The sequence below is a fragment of the Canis aureus genome, chromosome 14 (assembly GCF_053574225.1).
Source record: "Canis aureus isolate CA01 chromosome 14, VMU_Caureus_v.1.0, whole genome shotgun sequence".
NCBI classification, from domain to species: Eukaryota; Metazoa; Chordata; class Mammalia; order Carnivora; family Canidae; genus Canis; species Canis aureus.
The window spans coordinates 15504326-15526781 of record NC_135624.1 but is presented as its reverse complement, the minus strand read 5'-3'; the positions used below and the strand labels follow the sequence as shown (position 1 = coordinate 15526781).

Sequence of the window (22456 nt, the reverse complement as noted above, 5' to 3'; positions counted from 1 at the left end):
TTTATCAGATATGTCATTTGCAAATATCTTCTCCCATTGAATAGGTTGCCTTTTAGTTTTGTTGATTGTTTGCTTTGGTATGCACATTTTTATCTTGATAAAATCCCAAAAGTTCATTTATGCTTTTTTTTTCCCCTTGCCTCTGGCAATGTGTCCAGTAAGGAGTTAGCAAGTTTTATTTTAACTGCTTAGCTCTGTTATCTTGTACCTATTTTATTGCTGCATATAAAAAGTCATTAAGATAATTTTACTTGTGGTTTGCTTTGTAATCAATGTAACTTATCTTTGGCATCATATTTTTTAGAGATTGAGTCCTGAATTACTATGATGCCAACACTTGGAGTTTATTTATTGTTTTTTTTTTTTCTATAGAAACAGATTAAAGAAATTTTTATTGTTTTTCCATTTGCAAAGAGGTATGATATAGTTCACTGTCTGATAAAGTACAACCAAATTATAATTTTTCTAAATTTTTTATGGTTTATAGCTTAAAGTATCATTCTTTACATCTGTACTTAATAGAATACTTATGGAGTTGCTATCCAAAAAATTTTGCCAAATGGTTTTCCTTTTTTCTATGTTTCAACCACATGGATCTCACTTCATTATCTAGCCTGTGAATTAATTTTATTCCTGGAATCTTTGGTTTGTTTGATTAAATTAACCTTTGAAACTCCATTTCTAATGGAAATCTAAGTTCATCTATATTCATTACTCCAAACATAACTTGCAAAATTTGTCATTTGTTTAGTGGTGAACTGCTCTGATCCTGGAATTCCAGCCAATTCCAAAAGAGAAAGTAAAATAGAACATGGAAATTTCACCTACGGCACTGTGGTATTCTATGACTGCAATCCTGGATATTTCTTATTTGGATCTTCAGTTTTAATATGTCAACCAAATGGACAGTGGGACAAACCCTTACCAGAATGTATCAGTAAGTAGATAATGTGAATTCTTCCTTGAGAAAATGCTATGGAAGCAATATGGATATTTATTGTCTGATAAACTATCTAGAGCTATATATCAGAAAGCTCTTGTTTTTAAGTATTACTTTAGTTTAACTTTTGATTTTATTGTTTCATTTTTAAAAATATAGTTCCCTATATTCTTCCAATGCAATGCCCAAATGCCATTTTTATTACTATTCATGTGGTTCTTTGATTTTGAGTTTTGGTAAGGCAGATAGACTAGGAAAAGCAACATCTTTTATATTCTATGATATTACCATCCCATAAGAAGCAATTACATTTAGATTTTCTTTTGTATTAATATTTTAAATTTCATTGAAGACAATATTAGTCTTAATCTAAACGTCTACCAGGGCTTTAGAATACTTAAAGATTTAGACAAATGTGTTACTTAAAACTTACTGATTTAGACATTTATCATATTACAGACACATATACATACAAATGAGTAAATGTTGATACACATTATCTTTCGAGTCTGTGAACATTTATTTGAGTGTATTTTGTCATGTGTTGGTTGTAGAATATAATAAGGTAAATTATAGCAGATATGCATAAAATTAGAATGTGTAGTAAGGGAATAATTTAACAGAAATAATTATGTGAGAACATAGAGAAATGAACTTGACTTTGAAATATTCAGTTAGTTATTAAGTTTCAACTATAGCTATGTCTCAAAATTGATGAATCATGAAAAGAAAGAGAAGAACTTTATAGATTGAAGGAGTAGTGTGTCAAGAAATCGTTGTGCAAGTAATTTTTGGTTGTACTAAATTATAAAATTATTTTATGATAATGTTTTAATTAAAGGCACCTTATATTTACAGTGTGGGATTTTTAAAAAATATTGTGACATAGTTCATGCACTAATGAAGAAACAAAACTTCATGTAGTGTTCATTAAATTTCAGCTTTGGTAGCAAATAATTCAATTGATCTTTTACTTAAAATGTATTTCGCTTCTTTTTGTAAACAGTCTGGTCTAATAGTTGACTAATTCACTTGACTTGGTGTCGCTATAGCATTAAAGTTAAAAAAATATTTCATAAGATATGTAAACGTGAACTTCTTCAGATTATCCTAGCTCTCATACTTTTAGCCTTTCTCTGTTTCCTATAGTATCTCTGGCAGTTTGCAAAGCACTCAAGGGTTTTATTAAGTTTATATCCCCTTATGTAGTGTTTAAAACTCTGGAGTCATATTGCACTCAATATTTTTCCAAGTTATAACTAAAAGGCGGTACACAGTTAGTTGCCAAGGTACCTCTAGGTTATAAAGAAAATTCTACAATGCACTAGTATTTGATTCTGCTATGGTTAGTAGTGTTTTAGTTAACTAGCCACTGAGTATTTATTTTGTACAGCATGATTTATTCATTACTGGCTGGGAATGGAATTATTCTAGACTGCATTATTAGATTGTGTGTCACATATCTATCTTCATTGCCTCTCTTTTACCTTCAGAATTCTTTCCTTTTAATTTCTGTGTGGGCTTATTTTGAATCCTATACAGCATTGTAGGTCCTTACCTAGATGATTCACCTTACTCCTCTCTTTAACTTGCATATCCTTGTCCAGGCACATACACACTTTAAACCCATGCATATATGCATATAAACACACACTCACCACCCCCACATATAATAGACTTATACTCACTCATAGATGCTTACTTACCATGTTCCTGCTAAACATGGTGAGTGGGTTAACAGGATTGCTCATGTAGCTGTAACTTCCATTTTGTTTTTGAAAAGCCAGCTTTAACATCGACTTTTGACTTCTGGAGGCTAGGTATATTTGAAGAGATAATTTACTTCTGATTTATTTTATAAAGCATGGTGCAGGTTGTTCGATAGGAGATATAAAAAAATTTTATATTCAATAATTATGTATTGTAGTGATTGACTGTGGACACCCTGGCGTTCCTCCTAATGCAGTCCTGTCTGGTGAGAAGTACACCTTTGGGTCCACTGTTCACTATTCCTGCACAGGAAAGCGTACCCTTCTAGGCCAGTCATCAAGGACTTGCCAATTAAATGGCCATTGGAGTGGATCACAACCTCATTGTTCAGGTACCTCTTGGAAAATTGGACAATGTGGGTTGGAAGTTACATTATTAAGTAATATTATTAGGAATATATATACAAAACAATAAAAAGAGATAAAATAATACATTTTTGAAAATCTCATGAAAGAAGCTGGAACATAGTTTATACATGTATTTGAATACTACTTAAGGCAATATAAATTTAGAACATAAATTAATACTCCTCTAATAGATGTTAAATTACAGGTATATGTTTTGAACTGCATTGTAGCAAACATAAATAATTAACTGGTTTTAGGATGCTACTGTGTATATAGTGCTTTTGTTCATTAAAATGAACTGTTCCATTTTAGCAGATGCAAAATGTTGTTGCAAGAGTTTTGGTTACAGTTCAGTTCTACTAAACTTTCTACATAGTCCATTGCTTAATAGCATACTTTTAAAATAAAGCCCGAAATGTTTGAAAGTAAACTAAGCCAAGTTTTATGAAAGATACTTATCTATCTTAATTTTCTTTGTTAATAGGCAATATATAACTCCTGAGTTTCTGTAACCCCAATAGAATTATCTTATAATAAATGAATATTGAGGCTATTTAAAATTAAAAATTTGCTTGCAGAGTATTTAATAATTTTTCTTTTGAGCTGTTTAAGCCATTGCTCTTCTTAACAAATATCAATTAAGTTTTATATCTGTATTGTCTCCCTATTTGATACTATTTATTGTATTCATTTTTACCCATAGACTAGTTGTTGGTGTTAATGTTTCTGCCTGTTTTTAATTCATATATTGCCCATCATTTTTATATTATTTTATCTCTGTGGAGATCATGTGATGACTTACTAGATGTTGTTTTACATTGTTTTCCCTATAGAAGTAAAAGTTTTGAAATGGTTACTTATTTCAGAATCTCCTGGTAATTAGTGGTTAACCTTGTGAAGTGACTGCTTGGGACTTCAAATTTAATCTACAGGTTTTTTAAAAAAAAAAAAACTATTAGTTCTAATGTGACTATAAAACCGATTTTAATGAGAATTAAAACTTCTATCTTGGAGTAACTCCTAGTTAATTCAGATAACTATGCATTAAAACATAAACTTATATGCATACATCCCAGTGTATTAGGAAACTGCTACTGAATTACAAAAAAATATGCACAGAGATCTTTAAAAGCGAAATAGTGATCTTAAAGTTTTGTGTGATTAATATAACATCACATGAAAATGAGGAAGTATAAAGGATTCCAAATACACCAGGCATGTCAAAAAAGGCATCTAGACAAATAGTGTTTTCAGTGTATATGTCTTCAACTTTCTCTCTCTCTCTCAACATACAATAATACTGTGGCAACTGTGATTAGAATTATTTAAGACATGATAAAGGAACTGAATAAATCCTTAATACTAAAATTAAAAGATGAATACCTAGTCATGAACAAAATCCTTATTAGAACTTAAGCCAGAATTTTCATCTTTGTTTACAATTTATTTTTATGTTTTCATATTGGAAAAGATACAATTCATTTATCTTTGGTCAATGGCCATTGGTAGAGAAAATCAGGGGGTGACATTTTAGGCTACAGGAAATACTATATTGTAGCATTTACATTTTCCAGCACATTACAATTCTAATTTAACACACAAAGATTTTCAGCAATTAGGAAAGTCAGAGAAAGAAACATGCAAATTACCAAGTTCAGTTTTTAATGTTAGTTTCATAAATCCATTGTCATTTGAGCTCCTAGTACCATCATTTGTAAATTTTCCATTAACTTAGTTATTAGCCAGGCTTCGGAAATACTAATGAAATGTCCTTAACCTGTTTAATAGGCCCCATATCACCGATATGGAAAGAGACTGCAACTATACTCTGCAACTGTTTTCTTTTTCATTTAGGCTTTTTTAATAACTGGAGTCAGATGGAAATGTCAATTATGATTTTACCCATTCAACCTGTCATATTAAAACACAGCATGCACGAAAACAAAAACCTACAAGAATGTTGGACTAAATCATGAACATAGGAAATGTTTAATGAAATAAATTAACTTGAACTGTACTGAATTTCAGGTGATGCTACTGGTACATGTGGGGATCCAGGTACTCCTGGGCATGGTTCTAGACAGGAAAGTGATTTCAGAACCAAAAGTTCTGTACGTTTTGCTTGTGATATTGGTTATATCCTTCATGGCTCAGAAGAACGAACATGTTTAGCCAACGGCAGTTGGACTGGAAGGCAACCAGAATGCAAAGGTAATCTAAGCAGAAAATAAATATATTAAAAGCATTGGAATTTAATGTGTATCCAAATTCAGTTGGTTACTACAGATGAAATTACTGCTACTCATGCGTCCTGTTCGCAACCACGGAAAAAAGGCAGTGGTATTCCAGTTTTACTGAAATCATCCTATAAGAGAACTATGATAGGTAATAATTATTTAAAAAATATTTCAAGGGCTATTTATACACAAGCATTGTTCACATCATAACAAATATCTCAATTAGAGAAGTTAAAAATATTTGTTAGAAGGGTTTATTTTTTTCCTTTTATCACAGTTCTTCACATTAGAGACACTATCAGGGAAAGGAATAGATTGTTCTTAACATTACCTCAAGATCTGTTTCAGTTTTCAGGTTTGTAGAAATAGAAAAATATAGAAAATGCCTAAATATAAATGAGATTTTTATTTATTGAGTACAGTTGTTAGCAGCTAGAATCCTTAAAATTTTCAGTGTTTGAGTAAAATTGTTAATCATTCTGACTGGTTCAAAGGTAACATAATTAAATCTTTACCAATTGACTAGAAAATGAAATGTTGCTGAAAAACTATCCTTAAATTTAAATAGTTATTTTTGAGGTGATTTTAGTGCATAAACTAAACTTGCAAAGGTATTTATGAAATTTATTTGATGTTATACCAAATGTATTGGTTTTACAAATAGGAAATAATTCCAAATATAACTTTTTTGACAGTTTCTTGACTGATCATATTTCAGATACTTTTTATGATGTTTGAAATTAATGTCCATATTTTAGGAAAGATAGTTATCTTTTTTTTAACTTTGCCAAATTTAATCCTAATTAAAGGAAACTTGTAGCTTAGTTGCTATTATAGGGAAATGAGTTGAGAAACAATATTGCTAAGCAAAAAACAAGAAGAAGCATATTTCTCAAACTTACTTTCCAAAGGAAAAATCTGTATAATTATATTGTACATGACATGAGTCATACTAAGCCATTCCTTTGTTCAGCTGAGCTGCAAAAAATGTTTTAGATGAAATGTGTGATGCTGACCTTGTTTTGTTAGTATGGACATTATAGATAAAGAACCAGGAGTTATAGCAAATATAACAATTAACATTTTTCTAATTGATGGAACTCATACAAATCATTTAGAAAAACAGTTTCTAGTAGACGAATGGACAGAGGAAATGAACAGAAAATATAGAAGAGCCAAAAAAAATGCAATGTATAGAAAAAAATTCTACATAACTAGTAATCAGAAAATTATATTCAATGTCAAAGCATCTTTTTTCATGTGCTTTAAAATGAAATTCTGCTGTATGTGCAGCAAAACTAGAACTTTAAAACATTTCTAGAGGTTTTTTCATTGTTATAATATTTTAGGGTAATTTTTAATAATTTAGGTAATAAAAATACATATTTATTCATAATATATATAGCTTTGATTTAATTATTAACTTTTAAGGATTTTATCCCCTAAGGAAAATAAAAGTATTAAAGAAAATACATAATTGTAGATGATGCAATTTTATATTTTTAATTGATTATGACTAGCAACAACTGCAAAGATTTTGAAAATACAGGAAAAATATTACATAAGTAGCTGTATATTTACATGATATCAATAAAATATTGTCAATATAAAGTAATAGAATAAAGGCCATAAGAAAATGTAAATCATGCAAAACTTAGTTCAAAATTAGGATTCAGAATTATGCACTCTGGTAAAATCATGTAAAATTATATTTATTTGAGACAAAGTATAAAAGGTAGTACACAAAAGAAGAGAGTGGTGGAATTTGTAGTATTTTTATTCTCAATTCCAAAGTTTTTATAATATTATATTACTTTAGTAACAATAAAATGTAAAAGCTTTCATAGAATGTATGGGTGTGATGAATGAAACACATGTGAAAATAAAAATATCAAATAAATGTGTTAAAATAATTTAATATATAGAAAAATACAAATTTAAAGAATATAGCATTTTGGCAAACTGACAAGGATTTTTAAAATTATGGTGCATGATGTTGCAGAAGATGTGTGAAAACAAGCAAACTTTTTTACACTATAGATACAAGTGCATATTATACCTTGGGTAAGTCTATATATACTTCAAAAAATTAAAAATATTTTTCAAAAATAAAAATTATCCAAAAATTCTACTTCCAGAAATTTATCTTAAAAATACCATTGATATCACTTATATTTGGAACTTAAGAAACAAAACAAATGATCATGGTGGGGGAAGGGAGAGGAAAACCAAGAAACAGACTTAACTCTAGAGCACAAACTGATGATTACCAGAGGGGAGGTTGGGAGGTGGGTTGGGTTGATGGGGATTAAGGACAGCACCTGTTTTGATGAGCACTGGGTGTTGAATGGAAGTGGTGATCACTAAATTGCACACCCAAAACTAATGTTATACTGCATGCTAATTGGATTTATATAAAAACTTTTTAAAAATTAGACCAATGTACACACTTGTCTATATAAGCTATATTAACTATAACTATATATATATATATATATAACTATAACTATAATAACTATATTATTAATGCTTTTCAAACCGTTCTTGTGTTGTGTCAAGGGTCATGATACATAATAAATATGACCAGATTGTTATCTTAGGCAGGTACTAATAAATATAGAAGAGAGTAATTACTCTTGACAACAGACAAAAATGTTTATTATATCATATGGTTTCCTGAAAATATTACCTGGAGTTTGACTTTGCTGTATATGTATGAAATGTGTAAGCTTCCTACATGCACATACACACAAATATACAAAAGAATGACAAAGTATCAATGGGAAAATTGAATAAGATGCAGAAAGTGATATAGAGGGATCCCTGAGTGGCACAGCGGTTTGGTGCCTGCCTTTGGCCCAGGGTGCGATCCTGGAGACCCGGGATCGAGTCCCATGTCGGGCTCCCAGTGCATGGAGCCTGCTTCTCCCTCTGCCTTTGTCTCTGCCTCTCTCTCTCTCTGTGACTATCATAAATAAATAAAAGATTAAAGAAAAAAAGAAAGTGATATAGATAATACTTTTGAAACTGTAAGTACATTACATGTTCATAAAGATAACCTTAAATTCTATAAAATACTAAAATACCTTCTTATATTATACCAAATTTAGTGTTACATTTGATACAGACTTGCTCTTAAGTATCTTAAAAATTCACTTACAGAATTAATGGCAAATAGTTAAACATAATACAGGATAATTAATCATATAAGGCATTTGTGTTTGTGACTCATGTTTAGACTGTGTTGCAAACTTAGTGCAAAACATTCATAGAATTTGATTACTTTATTTTTATTCAGTTTATTTTTTGGACATCTTGGCCCAGAAATAGAGATAATAAAGTTTCAGTGCAAATCAGTTATATGCTTATGTAAATAAAAATATACATGGAATGTTTATAATACTTAAATTGCTTATTTTATATCTATCCTCTTAGAAGAATCTCTGTTGCATCTTGTTGTTACATCTGCTACAGTTTTGCATGAGTTGCTTTTTAGGCAGACCTTCTTAAGATCCTTCTTTGGAAGATTTCATAGTACCCAAAGACAATACTCAAGTAATGGCTTTGTGAAGTTTTGACTGTGGGACCCAGGAAATTTAACAAAAATCCCCTGGCCCTGGACAAGCAGAGCAGGACTAACTACATTTTGTGCTGCACCCACCACCTCCTGTATGACCCCCACATGACCTGCTTATTGCTTAAGGCGCTGCCCCACCCTAGTCAAGCCGCTGGGCACACCCTTACCAGAAATCGGCTCATAACAATGTAACCCCGCCTTGTGCCTGCCAAAACTGAGCGCCAATTCTGACCAAAGTAATAGGCCAGCCCAAATGGATACTATAGGGAAAAATGTAATTCAATTGGCCACCTGCGTGTGGATGTGTGGACCGACATGACTGTGCGACTTTCTGCATATGTTATAATCCCATTGGCCACTGGCCCCTATAAAGCTGCTACGCCTCTTAACCTCGGGGTCCAAGTCCCTGCTCCATTGTGTGGGGTATACTTGGACCCAAGCTCCAGCTTGCAAATAAACCCTCATGCGTTTGCATCAGTGTCAGCTCCTTGGTGGTTTCTCGGATTTGCAATCTTGGGCACAACATGACCAAAGTTACTACTAACAAAAGTCTTAAAAGAATAGCTGTTGGATGATTTGCATCCCACTAATTAATCTAATAGAATTAACACAAATTCATCTTGAATTTCAGCTACTTATAAAAGATAATCCAATGCTTATTTTAGATTTTATAGCTCCTTTGGATAATTTGAAGCCACCCTTTAGTCATTTGTTTTTGTGAAAGGAACTTTAATATATATATATATTTTATATACTTAAGAAACACTCTTATATATACACTCTTATACATATATATACACTCTTACCCATCTTGTTTTATTTATAGCTGTACAGTGTGGAAACCCAGGAACGACAGCCAATGGAAAAGTCTTTCGGATTGATGGCACAACGTTTTCCAGTTCAGTTATTTATTCCTGTATGGAAGGATATATCCTTTCTGGACCTTCAGTTAGACAGTGCACAGCCAATGGAACATGGTCTGGAACTTTGCCTAACTGTACAAGTAAGTTTCTTCTCATTGTTTTAAACTATCACCAGTTATGTGAGAAAATATTTGAATATATAAATTTGTATGTATGTTTTGCAAACTTAATCAAATCATGTGAGATTGTGAAGATTGATATCGTCTTTCAAATTAAAAGGTGTTAGTTGTATTATAGTTAGAAGGCACATGAGTGACTTTAAGAATCAGTTGACTTACCAAGGTACTCCATTGGCAGAGGAAAGAGGAGCCACAGAAAGTCAGTGCTGTTAAATGTAATTTAACAGTTTTTTTAAAGAATGGAGATGAATTATCAGCTGTAATCAAGATCAAATATCCAAGAAAACAATTTTATTTTGTCAATCTAACACATATCAATAACTGACTTGGTTTTTAAAATTTGTAAATGAGGAACACATTGCTCCAGGACTCAAAAAGGTATTGGCTTTTGTCGGGGTTTTTTTGTTTTTGTTTTTCTTTTAACATTATGAAGTTGCAAAGGTCAATAGTTGTTCTTCAGTGTCAGTGGTGGAGCAGCCCTTGGCTGATGTGATGTTGACCAGAAACCAACTGAAAAGACAATCCTTACGCTGTGTGTGGGCCAGTGACCCATTTCCCTACTTTTAATCATTTAACTCTTTTGTGAGTACTTGTATCTGAATGACTGGCTAAATGAATCACCCCAGAGGAGGATGCCATCAAAGTCATGTCACATCATATCTGCGTAGCTGGAGAAAGTCACTCGTAGTTACTATCTGGCCTGCAAAGATTGTGTGCAATGACCAGGCTATTGAGGTGCCTCATGTGTATTGTGTCTTTTAAAAGGTGAAGGCTGTAACTAGGAGACTATTGAAATAAGCACTGAATAGAACATATTAGGCACATCTATAATAGCAGAACACTTGCCAGTTGTTGATTGGAGTCAGTAAAAATATTCCTGGCCCTATGTCAGCCCCAGATATTGTTACATCAATCTTTTGGTAATTCTTTACCTGACTTTGGACAGGTCCTCACAAACTGATCAGTATTTTGATGAATACTCAAGGACCTCTCTCTAGATCTCTCTCTCTCTCTCTCTTTTTTTTTCTGTACATGTTCTCTCTGGTACTCTGTCTCAAACTCTATCCATTTTGTTGTCTTCTGACTTGTAGATCCATCTCTTCAACTCAGGGAGTCAGCCAGGCTCCACATGGGATTCTCCTCCCATGCCAAAGCCTGGAAATTCTCTTACCACAGTAAGATGGGGCAATAATAGGATTCACCTCATTTGTTTTGTCTCTCAAGGATCACTGTGCTTCTGTGCTTTAATGCCCGATGGAACCTGGTCTTTCTTTCTTTCTCTCTTGCTTGCTTGCTTGCTTGCTTTTTTCTGGTTGTTTCAAATGGAGAATAAATTCTCCTTGATTTCTCCATGTTGAAGGAAAGAAATTCTTTTGCTTACTTTGAAAATGTGCCAATTTTTTGTGATAGTGAAAAATCTAACAATTAACAAATATGCTTTACTGTTTCCATAAAACACTACTTCATTTGAGCCTTTATAACTGTATTCCAGGATCTTTTAATCATCAGTTCAAATGACACATTTGGTTAAGCCTTCCCAAGACATTTCTTCTTCATATCCCTTTTAACTGAAAGGGATATCTCCATTATGTTTAACTTTTTTTTTCCCCCAATGGCAATGACTTACACTGCTAAACAGTAAACTTCATAGGACAGTAGTAACCAGGTCTATTTATTTCTCTAACTTTGTAGAGTGGAACATAGAACCACAGAACCGAATATATGAGTGGCTAAGTAATTGCTTGTTGACTGATGAAATGTCTCATTTACATTTTAACTATTAGTATACATAACTTATAATTTCCCTACATCTTAAAATGTTTGCAGAGAGGGCTTATAATTTTGTAGATAACATGGCACAAGTTTCTGGAATATAGTATGCATTTAACATACAATTATCAAAAAGACTGAAATAATGAGTAACTCAGAGTAAAGAAAATCTGCTAAATAACATATTTTTTCACAAAATAACAATTTAATTTAGTCATGGATAAATACCTAAGTCTTTTATTTAAGATGTTTTCCAATTTTGCTAAAGATAAATAAACATATTTCAGTTTTTGAGACTGAAAATTGCATTTAATTGGATTGTCTTCATTTTTCCTTAGAAATTCTAAATCAAGTTAAATATCACCTAATTCAAGACAGATTGGTTGCAAATAACATATCAAAAATATAAAGAAAGTTTCTTTCCTTATGTCAGTTCTCCAAGGGGAAATATTGTGTTAAATAAGGTATTTTGAGCATTAGCTTTTATTTTTTATTTATTTATTTTTTAATTTTTATTTATTTATGATAGGCACACAGTGAGAGAGAGAGAGGCAGAGACACAAGCAGAGGGAGAAGCAGGCTCCATGCACCGGGAGCCCGACATGGGATTCAATCCCGGGTCTCCAGGATCGCGCCCTGGGCCAAAGGCAGGCGCCAAACCACTGCGCCACCCAGGGATCCCCGAGCATTAGCTTTTAAATGATGAATCACTATTAAATTAAAAGCTGAGAATTGGTAATAGTTGATTCACTTGATAGGCAAAAAGTGCCAACAGCCCAGTAGCAATCCGAACCAAAAACAAAGCCAAAAATATCCCTGAGAGAGGAGCACAGAGAGAGGTTTCAATGGAAATCAAAATAGGCTAAACTTCTACAATTAAAGACTCTAACATATTGATAATGCTTATATGTGGTGGTCAAACTGAATTACAACCACTGACTCAGATTTCTTCTCGTTAATTTGCAGTGGAAGTCAATTCAAACACATTATTGAAAGAACCATATAATTTTCGATCTGGAAGAGATTGTATTATAGACTTGAACCTGTAGATCAGGAAACTGAGGCATCAAAGTATTTAATTGACTTACTGACTACTAGCAGACCTCACTGCTGAACAGTTATTTCTACCACATATAGATGGAATTTTCCATTCAATTTAATAATTTCCTATATGTACCAGAGAAGTTAAATTCAAATAATAAATATTTTAAATATATTTAATAAATTTTGATTTAATTGATTGCCATTTGAAGACACTATTTTTTAGCATCTCTGTACAAGGACCTAAATAAGAATGTGAAATGAATTAAATTACATATGAAGAAAATGTAAAGTGCCTGAACTGAATTTCCAAACCAAAGCCTTAGCAACAGTTTTTGGCAAGCCCACCTAAACCAAACAAAACTTTCCATTCTTTTTCTTTCCAATCAAATTGTTATTATTTTTACTCATAAAGAATAATATCTATCATTGAGTATTTACCAGTCATTAGGATTTGTACTAAGTACTTTACACAAATTCTCTCACTTAAATACTGTTAGCCTTTCTGTATCATATTTGTTTGTTTGTTTGTTTGTTTTTTTCTGTATCATATTTGAAGAAATGGTATCTTACAGAGGAAATACAACTGTCTTCCTCATGGTAACACAGCTAGTATATGTAGGATCTAAGATTTAAACACAAGTCTCTTTGACTCAAGGGACAATTTTATCAAGTTCACCTCATTCCCTCCTTTTGTATTTTTCCTTCTCTTTGTTTTCTTGCTTTATTTTCGATCTTCACACATTTAACATAATGTGTTATGTTAAATATAACACATTACGTATAATGCATATGGAATTGTTTCGTTAACTTATAGCCTGTTCTTCTTTAGTTTTTACAATTTCTCTGCATTTACCATTCTGAGTTCTACAGAGTTATATCATTTCTTAATGAATTGACCACTTAAAAGATTTGTTTTTGTTCACCAGTTCTTTCTGCTTAAAATTACAATTTCTTCTATATTTCTTGTCAATAATTTTGTTGTTTGTCTCAAGAGGAATATCCAAACATACAGTGTAAATATATGTTAATAATAAATCTGCAAATCTTGCAAGAGATGAAATATTTTGATGTGATGAGTCAAAGGAAATGAATCGAGCTACTGTTGAATCATTGACATAATCAATGACAAAGTAGATCTGCTAGAATTGGAATAATACCAGCTGAAAGAGATAAAATCACCAAGACAGATGATATGATAAATGATTCAATATAAGATGATTTGAATATGAATTAACAGAGACCCTTGAGGAAATTAATAAAGCCCTTAAAATATAGGTGAATGAATTATCTCTTTACAATGTTGTGGTGAAAGTAAAGTAAAAAGAATTAAATTCTATTTGGATTTTTTCTACTTTTTTTAAAATAAAATTTTAGTTACTCTATGTGGTTGTTGTCCCCCCCGCCCCCCCCCACAGGCTTGTTATCTTTAGGAAACTAGTTCTTCCTGCATAGTGAAAATCGGAGTAGTGATCTAATTTTTAGAATATAATTTTATTTTTTAGCCTATAGCAGTATATTTTTTTATCTAAAAATACAGAACTGTGGCTATATAAGGTAATCGGACTACTTATGGATTTAGTTAATAAAAAATCATTTACATAAAATCTACTATCTTTGGGTACTTTCCTAGGAACTGAGAACAGAGTCCAGTCAGTAACATCTCTGGTCTCTAATTCATAGGCCAGTGAAATATCATCAATATTCCAAGCAGTTTTGCCTTTTGAGAATTTTCCACCAGGGTGATTTAGCAAATGTACCTTCATTTGCTTGATTGGCTACTAGACACACACACACACACACACACACACACTCCTTTTCTGTTCTTAAAAAAAGAACATAGTCCAATCACATGGGTGAATTTGCCTTGTTCATTTTACTGATTTTTGGAAACACTTTTGGAATAAACATAATTTAATAATAATGGTAATGCCCCCACCCTCCCCTTTTCACATCTAGCCAGAGTAGAGATATTGGTAAAAAGGTATAATTTCTCTCACATAAATTCTACCTGCAAATATTCAGCCAGTTTAAGATTATAAATGAATTGAGAAATTGCATATTTAATTAATCATTCTCTAAAAGATGCCTCACATAACTAGAACTCTTCTATCTGTTCCAGACAGGACCTCATCGAACCCACTGTCACTTCTGGAGTGAGAAGCTTCCCCCAAATAACTAGTTTTGTCTTGGGTAGCTAAAAGAGTATATCATGAGATCAAGGTCATGCATCCAAACATCATGCACACTTTGGCAGAGGAATTATGTTAAGAAACATCCATGGAACTAAACCAAGCTGGAAGGAAAAAAAAAATATTTGTCATAATACCAAGAAGCCCATAAAAGTACTCTGATTACAAAATTTGGTGAAATTCTTTTCTGTGATGTTCAGAATGAGAGAAAATATCTAGAAACTAAGTACAAGCAAATACTTAAAAATACAGTATAAGACCCTTACCTTTTGATGTCTTATCAAGCAGAGCCATCTCTGTTACCTAAAGCATATGGTGCATATAGTATTTTGGGAAGAAGATACATCTGCACTAGAACAGGGCTTGTCAAGTGGAGTAAGGATTGGCTTTCGGTGCTAAAAAGAAATACATTCATTTGTTTCTTGGAATTTTTTTTTTTTTTTTTTTTTAACCCACTAGGACTCCTTCCAAAATGATTAATGCCTGGTATCTGGCAGGTCTTGTTGCTTGGGCCAAGGACAGCATACTCAATCAGATCCAGCGATAAATGAATCTGAGGCTTTTGTTCCAAATAACCAGGACTGAAATGGTCCTTACTGGATCTTTGTTACCAAACTAAGAATTCTAAGATTTTTCCTTCTTCTTCTTTTTTTCTTCTTCTTTTCTTCTTCTTCTTCTTTTGATAGAAAATGGTTCAGGAAGATGAAGCTACTCTCACACAGGAGAAAGCTAGAGAAGATATCCCAGCATGAAACTGGGTAAAGTGAAGCTTTAAAAAGGCATCTAAATCTCCTCATGGAGAGAGAGCTATCTCTCAGTGCAGTGGGTCTCAGACAGGGGTGATTTGGCTTCCTGGGGGATATTTGGCAGTGTCTGGAGATATTTTTGGCTGTCACAGTGTGGGTGAATGAAGTGTGCTATCAGTATCTAGCAGATAGAGGTCAATCAATGCTAAACATTCTCAATGCATAAAGCACCCCCCCATCAAAAGTTAGTCAGTACCAAAAGTCAAAATAGTGTCAAGGTTGAGAGAATCTATCTCTGAGATCTAAAAAGGAAATCAAGGTTTGAATTGGAAGATTATATAAAACCAGAAGCACCATCAGAGAAATGACCACCTTTCAGGAATTTTGTTCTGCTACAGTAGAATTTTTTATGAGCCTGAAATCTACAAAAATACATGTATAATTATGCCTGAGTGAGAAGGTCCATTACTGCATTTTCTCTAATAAAAAACAAAACAATGAGATAACTCAAACCTCCAGGACTTGGTTACATAAACTATATTGCATGTATATCTATATAAGGGAATAAAAGTGTGAGCAATATGATCCTATTTTATTTACAAATGCATACTTATAATTCTCATTTAAGTTAAAAGAGAAAGTAGTTTTGAAGTGGCAGAGACTAGAATTACCACAATTATGTTTTATTTTTAGCATAGAGATTATCTATTTAGATGTATCATAAATGATGCCACATGGGCATAAATTACATGATAGACGCTAATGAGAAAAGACCTCCCACCAAAATAAATTCAAACTTTTAAAACAATGCTTTTTTTTTTTTTTAAAAATTGAGTTAATCATCCCTTCATATCATTCACATATTTATTCTTTAAACGTTTACTTAATCTTTTATAATGAGTGATGCACTAGACTAGGCCCTGAAAATACACCAGTGCAGAAAAGAGACAAAATAGTCATCTTCGTGGAGTTTATTGGTGTGTGTGTGTGTGCGCACATGAGTGTATGTGCTTAGGGGTTTGGGTGACCTTTGAAAATATTTTTCTTGCAATAAAGCATAGCACTCTGTTGTCATGTACTGATGTCTCTGAATTAGGGTAAAACCCTAAAGAGCCACTATTCTAAAGGGTTTGTCTGAATAGACTAACAGCCTCCTTTTTGTTGCTAAAAACAAACTGGTGGTAAATGAATTGACTTGGGGAGCAGGTGCTGTCTACAAAGACCGTTGCTATTGGAAACTGCTTCTTGGGCCTTTGCTTCACTAGGAAGCCACCAAAGAAATCCTTGTGAAGCTGTTGTTGTTGTCAGGCATTTCATTCATGAAGCTCCACAATATGCAAACTCTTTCTCGGTGCCTCTTTGTAAGATAACCTCTCTGTCTTCTCTCTCAGTGGCTGCCTCTCAGCTCATTGTACCTTAGGATCAGGTTAACTGTTCTTTCTTACCAGGGTTCTATTTCAATCTGCAAATTGTTACCTAGAAAACAACAACAATTTGTAGGTGTGCTCTTTAATTTCCCTCATCTTAATTGGATTGTAGGTTAAAAATATAAAAGGACAGAAGGTAAAATGAAAAAAAAATAAATAAATTGAAGGCTTAATACTTGTATATAATTGTAAATTTTGAAACAAAATTTCAAAACTGCAATTTTGAAGTGACATTCCTGGTAAATAAGCAGAATTTGATTTCCTATTTAACTCAGTTGTATAATTAAAAAAAAATGTTTCCTCTGCAATAATTAAAAGAATAAAAATTGTCCTATATGCAAAACTCTTATTAAGAGCCAGAAACAGTCAATGGTGATTTCAGCAAACTGTCTCCAGGGCTCTGAGGATTATCAGGTGAAGTGCTGTGAATATTGTTCTTTAATTTAAATGCCATTATTCATGGTCTTAAAACTTCTTAGGCTTAGTGGATTAGAATAATATGAAAGAAATCTTGACACTCATAATTTTTAATGGTAAATTAATAAATACAATGTAACCTAAGTGCTATTAAGGTCTTCCATGCCTTAATCTAGTTTTAGTCTTTGGCCCTAGATCTCCAAAATACTTCTCTAATCTGATCCCTCACTCTGGTGGCACCCATGAGATGATCAGAGAGTCTTTGCTGAAGAATTAATTAAAAGTAAAAATGTGAGAATATAGCCTAGATTTACTTGATGAAGTTATTTACCCTTTTATGAACAAAACGATTTAAAAGGCCAAAAAAAAAAAAAAAAAAAAGATACTGAAAGGTAAATAACCCATTTATTTTTAAATCTCCAGAAAAGAAATAGTGTAACCTTGTGTATTTTCCTTTCTCTCTTAGCTGCTGAAAAGCTTTTAGATAATTCCCTGTCCTTATCAGTCTTAAATCATGTCCCTTAAAACAGCAAATGCTTTTGTGGCTTTTATATAATCTTTGCTATATTATAAAATTTAAAATTATTTTTTTTTCTCTACTATCTCAAGTCTGTCTGAAACATTTGGTGTGGCATGATAAATGATAATGTTGTATATGTAACCAGAGCTAGCTTTGTGGGCCAATAAAATTGATAGAACCTCATGCTCAAAAGGGTCCTGTGCTGAGGTTTAATGCTCTGTAATTGCAGTCTTAAATGTCTTCATTTCAACTTTAAATTTGTATTTTGTAAGTAAAGTCTACTGGGACAATGGAGTATGTGCTGAGGGATCTGCCCATACATAGTCAGCCTCTCTGCTTCTCTGTCTTCCTAGAAAGGGTTAAGAGGCCATTTACTCCCTACCCTGTGGTACTCCTGGCCTTGCCTAATCTACCCATTCCCACCCCTAGTCTGGAACCACAGATACTCTCTGCCCAGCCAGTCCATAGTGTCATCAGCAGAGAGAGTCTCACATTGCAATTATCTTCCACCCCTTTGTGGGGGCCTGGGTGCAAGCATGAAACAGGTAGGAGTTAAGTATATTTATAGAGTCTTAGAGGAGAACAGGGCAGCAGCTCTCCCTGTCCTGGGATGTCAACAAGGCATATTTAGTAAGATTTATGTAGGCCTCTCACTTACCCCCAATATAGAAAGCAAATGCATCCCAGAGTGAAGACTGCAATTTCTTAGAGATCATTCTTTCACTTGAGTTGGCAATGAGTTGGTAAAAACGGTCAATTTATTTTTCTGTCCCTATCTATGGCATTTTCATTGCCAAAAATCATGTATCCTGTCCTACATGTATAGATTCACATTTTATAGCTTATTCTTTCATTTATTCAATAGAAAGCATTCTTTTTGCACGTAGCATTGTTTTAATTAAAACTATCATGGAGCTCCAGGGTAGCTCATTTGGTTACGTGTCTCACTTTTGATTTTGGCCCAGGGCATGATCTCACAGTCATGAGATCCAGCCCTGAGTCAGGCTCTGCACTGGGTATAGAGACTGCTTGAGACTCTCTTTCTCCCTCTCTCTCCCTTTGCACCCCCCTCCTCCCTCTCCACTCCCAACTTGTACTTAGTTCCACATACTTTCTCTCTCTCAAAAACAAAAAAAAGTTATAATATTCAGCTGAGTGACACTATGCAGAAAATATGCTGTCAGTCCAGCAAGCCTGAAAAATTAAATATTTCAGTTGCCATATACAGGAATACATGGATTTCGAATTATATTAGAAATCTTGATTCTATAGGATGACTTCTCCATGATCACCTAATGCAGATCAAAAGAGGCTACTGCATCAGAGTTCCTTACAGTGTAATAGTTTATTAAACTAGCTTCTTCAGAGTCTAAATGACAGTTTCTAAACATGTGCATAGAATCTGTAATAAGCATACCTGATCATAATCAGGAATTGCCAGTGTGTGGTTTAAATATGCTTATGTTTTATGATTAAAAAATGAACATGATAACTAATTTCCCCTACTTATATATTAAGTATGCCATATGCTTACTACTTCTCTCCATTAAATGCATGGCACATTAACCATCTGCTCTTCTAATCCAATCCTGATAGTAATCAGTTGTGGAGACCCGGGCATACCAGCAAATGGACTGAGATATGGAGATGATTATGTCGTTGGACAAAATGTCTCTTACATGTGCCAGCCAGGTTATACAATGGAAGTGAATGGCTCCAGAATTAGGACTTGTACAACTAATGGCACATGGAGTGGAATAATACCAACTTGTAGAGGTACGATAATTTCTTCAATATTTATAAGTGATAAACTGCCATATACTTACTTTTTAATATGAAAATTTAAAGTAAGTTTAAATCATGTTCTTCTATTATTTCATTTTTTCTGATACTGAAAATTGCTGCAGTTTTTATTTTAAAACCATATAGATAATAACATATGGAATTTTAAAAATGATATTTCAAGAATAATCATTATATCTTTTTGTGAGCCATGACAATGATTTTTAGTGCAATCAAAACAACAGAAATATCATGTGCTCTGATATGTACTCACTATCATCATTTATATTGATTAGTGAATATTTTGAAGGGAGTATCATCTTGATGAATTTGCATTTAATATGATGATCCACTTGGGTCAAACAATTCAAAGATGGGGAAAAAACTTTCTATAACTTGAGAACAATCATATTGAATTATAAAATTTACTCTTCATAAAGAAAAGAACATGTTTCTTAATGCAATCTAGCATTGACCTTTTAGTCTACATAGGCATAAATTTGCATAAATATAGGCATTATTTTTGCACTAGAGATACGTTTATAGTTTTTTGCCAATCTTTCTGATTATGGAATGTTATGGATGCAACATCAGGCTATTTATATTCTATAATAATACTGAGATTCTCATTCAGGTGTTTTTTTAAACATCTGTGAATTGATAGTTTAATCTAACAGAAAGTATAATTTCAATGTCTATGTTTTTCTTCTTGATTACACTGTTTCTGAATCAGGTCACTGTATATATACAGTTAGTATATGAAAATAAATGAACAGACATTTTGCATTTAGAAGTTATTTCATACATCATTAATTGATTCTGATAATGGTAATGTAACTCCAAAAATTATTCATATACATTGCTAGTCATAAAAATACAGTAATTCCTTTTTAGATTTTGCAGTGTGTACCCCTCTTTTTCCCTTCATCTCTGTCACTTTATCCTACCCATCTCTGTTTGAAGCCAACTTAAAACAAATATTAAAATAAATGTTTAAACATTTAATAATTTATTTAAAAACCATACAGTAAATTTTAACATATGAATTAAAGTGGTTGATAGAGCCATTTGAATATTTAATGAGTTACCTGATCTAATTTTTTCCCAAATGTCACAGAATTGCTTGCAAATTCTTTTCTATCATGTTAACACTGTATGTAGCCAAACAGCCCTAATCTTCAGCCTGTCTAAAGGTCATTGGAAAAGTAATTTTATATAAAACCAATAATTTACCAGTTACAGTATACTAGATGGAAGGTCATCTTCTATTTGCTTCCCTTAAATGTCAGGCAGCTTGTTATATATATATATATAAAAATATATATATATATATATATATATATATATATATATTTATTTATTTATTTTATATCCGGGATATTTCAACAGCTGTGTCTTAATCGTTTTGAATGTAATTGCAGCTGTTACCTGCCCAGCTCCTCCCCAGATCTCTAATGGAAGGTTGGAAGGAACAAATTTTGACTGGGGCTTTAGTATTAGCTACATCTGTTCTCCAGGCTATGAACTATCCTTTCCTGCTGTTCTGACCTGTGTAGGCAACGGTACCTGGAGTGGAGAAGTACCACAGTGCTTACGTAAGTATAATTTCCATACTTAAAGTTATGTTTTCCCATTTTCACTCTCTTGGAATTGCTTGACTGAGATTATTAGTTAATTAAAATTTTCAGGTTTTGCTAGAATATGAGATTGTTAAAGCTCCTTCCAAGTCATAATTACAATTCGATAGAACATCGCATTTACCAATGTAGCTACTTTTCCTGTAATCCACCTATTATGTTCTTTCTTCTCTGACTCCAAATATTAGGCTAAACTGCTTTGTTTGCAAGCTTTTCTTATTTAAAAAAATATTTTTCAAAAAAATTATTTTTCAAAATAAAGACCCTTATGGTTAATTCTAATGGAAAAGTATTCTTATTTTTGTACAGTTTGTCTCAACTGAACACTCTAATTTACTCCCAAATTTCTTTCCACAATAAATCCATGTTATTGTACATGTTCATTCAAATCAAGTTCTCATGATAGTGCCTATACCTTAAACGATTAGGGTAAGCATGGAGAGGAGGGATTAATATTTTCTTACCGAGGTTACTTTACAATGTATTCCAGCAAGTGTCACTTCAAAATTAATTGGGAAGATCGCAAACAAAACAAAAGTCAGCTTTGTGTTTTACACAAATTATTGTAGCACAGGATATGTACAGTGTTCATTCAGAGGTGTCTACTGCTATCCTGTTCCTAGTCTTCCCTTCCTTTGCTGCATCGGGTAGAGGAGCACCCCACCAATTCCCATGGCCTTGAAGTTAGACAGAGGTAATGGATGAAACTGTTTGGATTCTTCTAATCTTCTCATTCACAGTGGAAGCCAAATCGCCTATGGGCTTCTGTGCCCTTATTCTTCTTTTCTCCTGATCTCATCATATGCTACTATCTCCCAATACTACCTCAAGGTTGATGTCACACAAATTGTCCCTTAAAATTCTATTTTATAAAAAAAAAAAAAAAAAATTCTATTTTATGCTAAGGAGTATCTTAGAAAAAATCAATTCGTTCTAAATAAGACTAGATATTCCATGGGTGCTTCATAATAGATAGGGACAAGGACATTTACAGAGATGAATTCATGGTAA

The 22456-nt window shown here is 32.7% G+C and overlaps 1 protein-coding gene and 1 long non-coding RNA gene across 2 annotated transcripts in view; one reads left to right on the top strand and one right to left on the bottom strand.

Moving 5' to 3' along the window:
* LOC144283206 (uncharacterized) overlaps nt 1–2917 on the bottom strand; it is a 39661-nt gene extending 36744 nt beyond the window's left edge. The window contains exon 1 of the long non-coding RNA XR_013351634.1: nt 2647–2917. This is a non-coding gene — a long non-coding RNA (uncharacterized LOC144283206). The remainder of the gene's footprint in view (nt 1–2646) is intronic.
* The window catches only part of CSMD3 (CUB and Sushi multiple domains 3), a 1166404-nt gene that overhangs the window by 1106735 nt on the left and 37213 nt on the right, over nt 1–22456 (top strand). The window contains exons 56-61 of the mRNA XM_077847015.1: nt 752–937; nt 2868–3041; nt 5086–5268; nt 9698–9874; nt 19623–19802; nt 21230–21403. Coding sequence (XP_077703141.1) covers nt 752–937; nt 2868–3041; nt 5086–5268; nt 9698–9874; nt 19623–19802; nt 21230–21403 — 1074 coding nt within the window. The remainder of the gene's footprint in view (nt 1–751; nt 938–2867; nt 3042–5085; nt 5269–9697; nt 9875–19622; nt 19803–21229; nt 21404–22456) is intronic.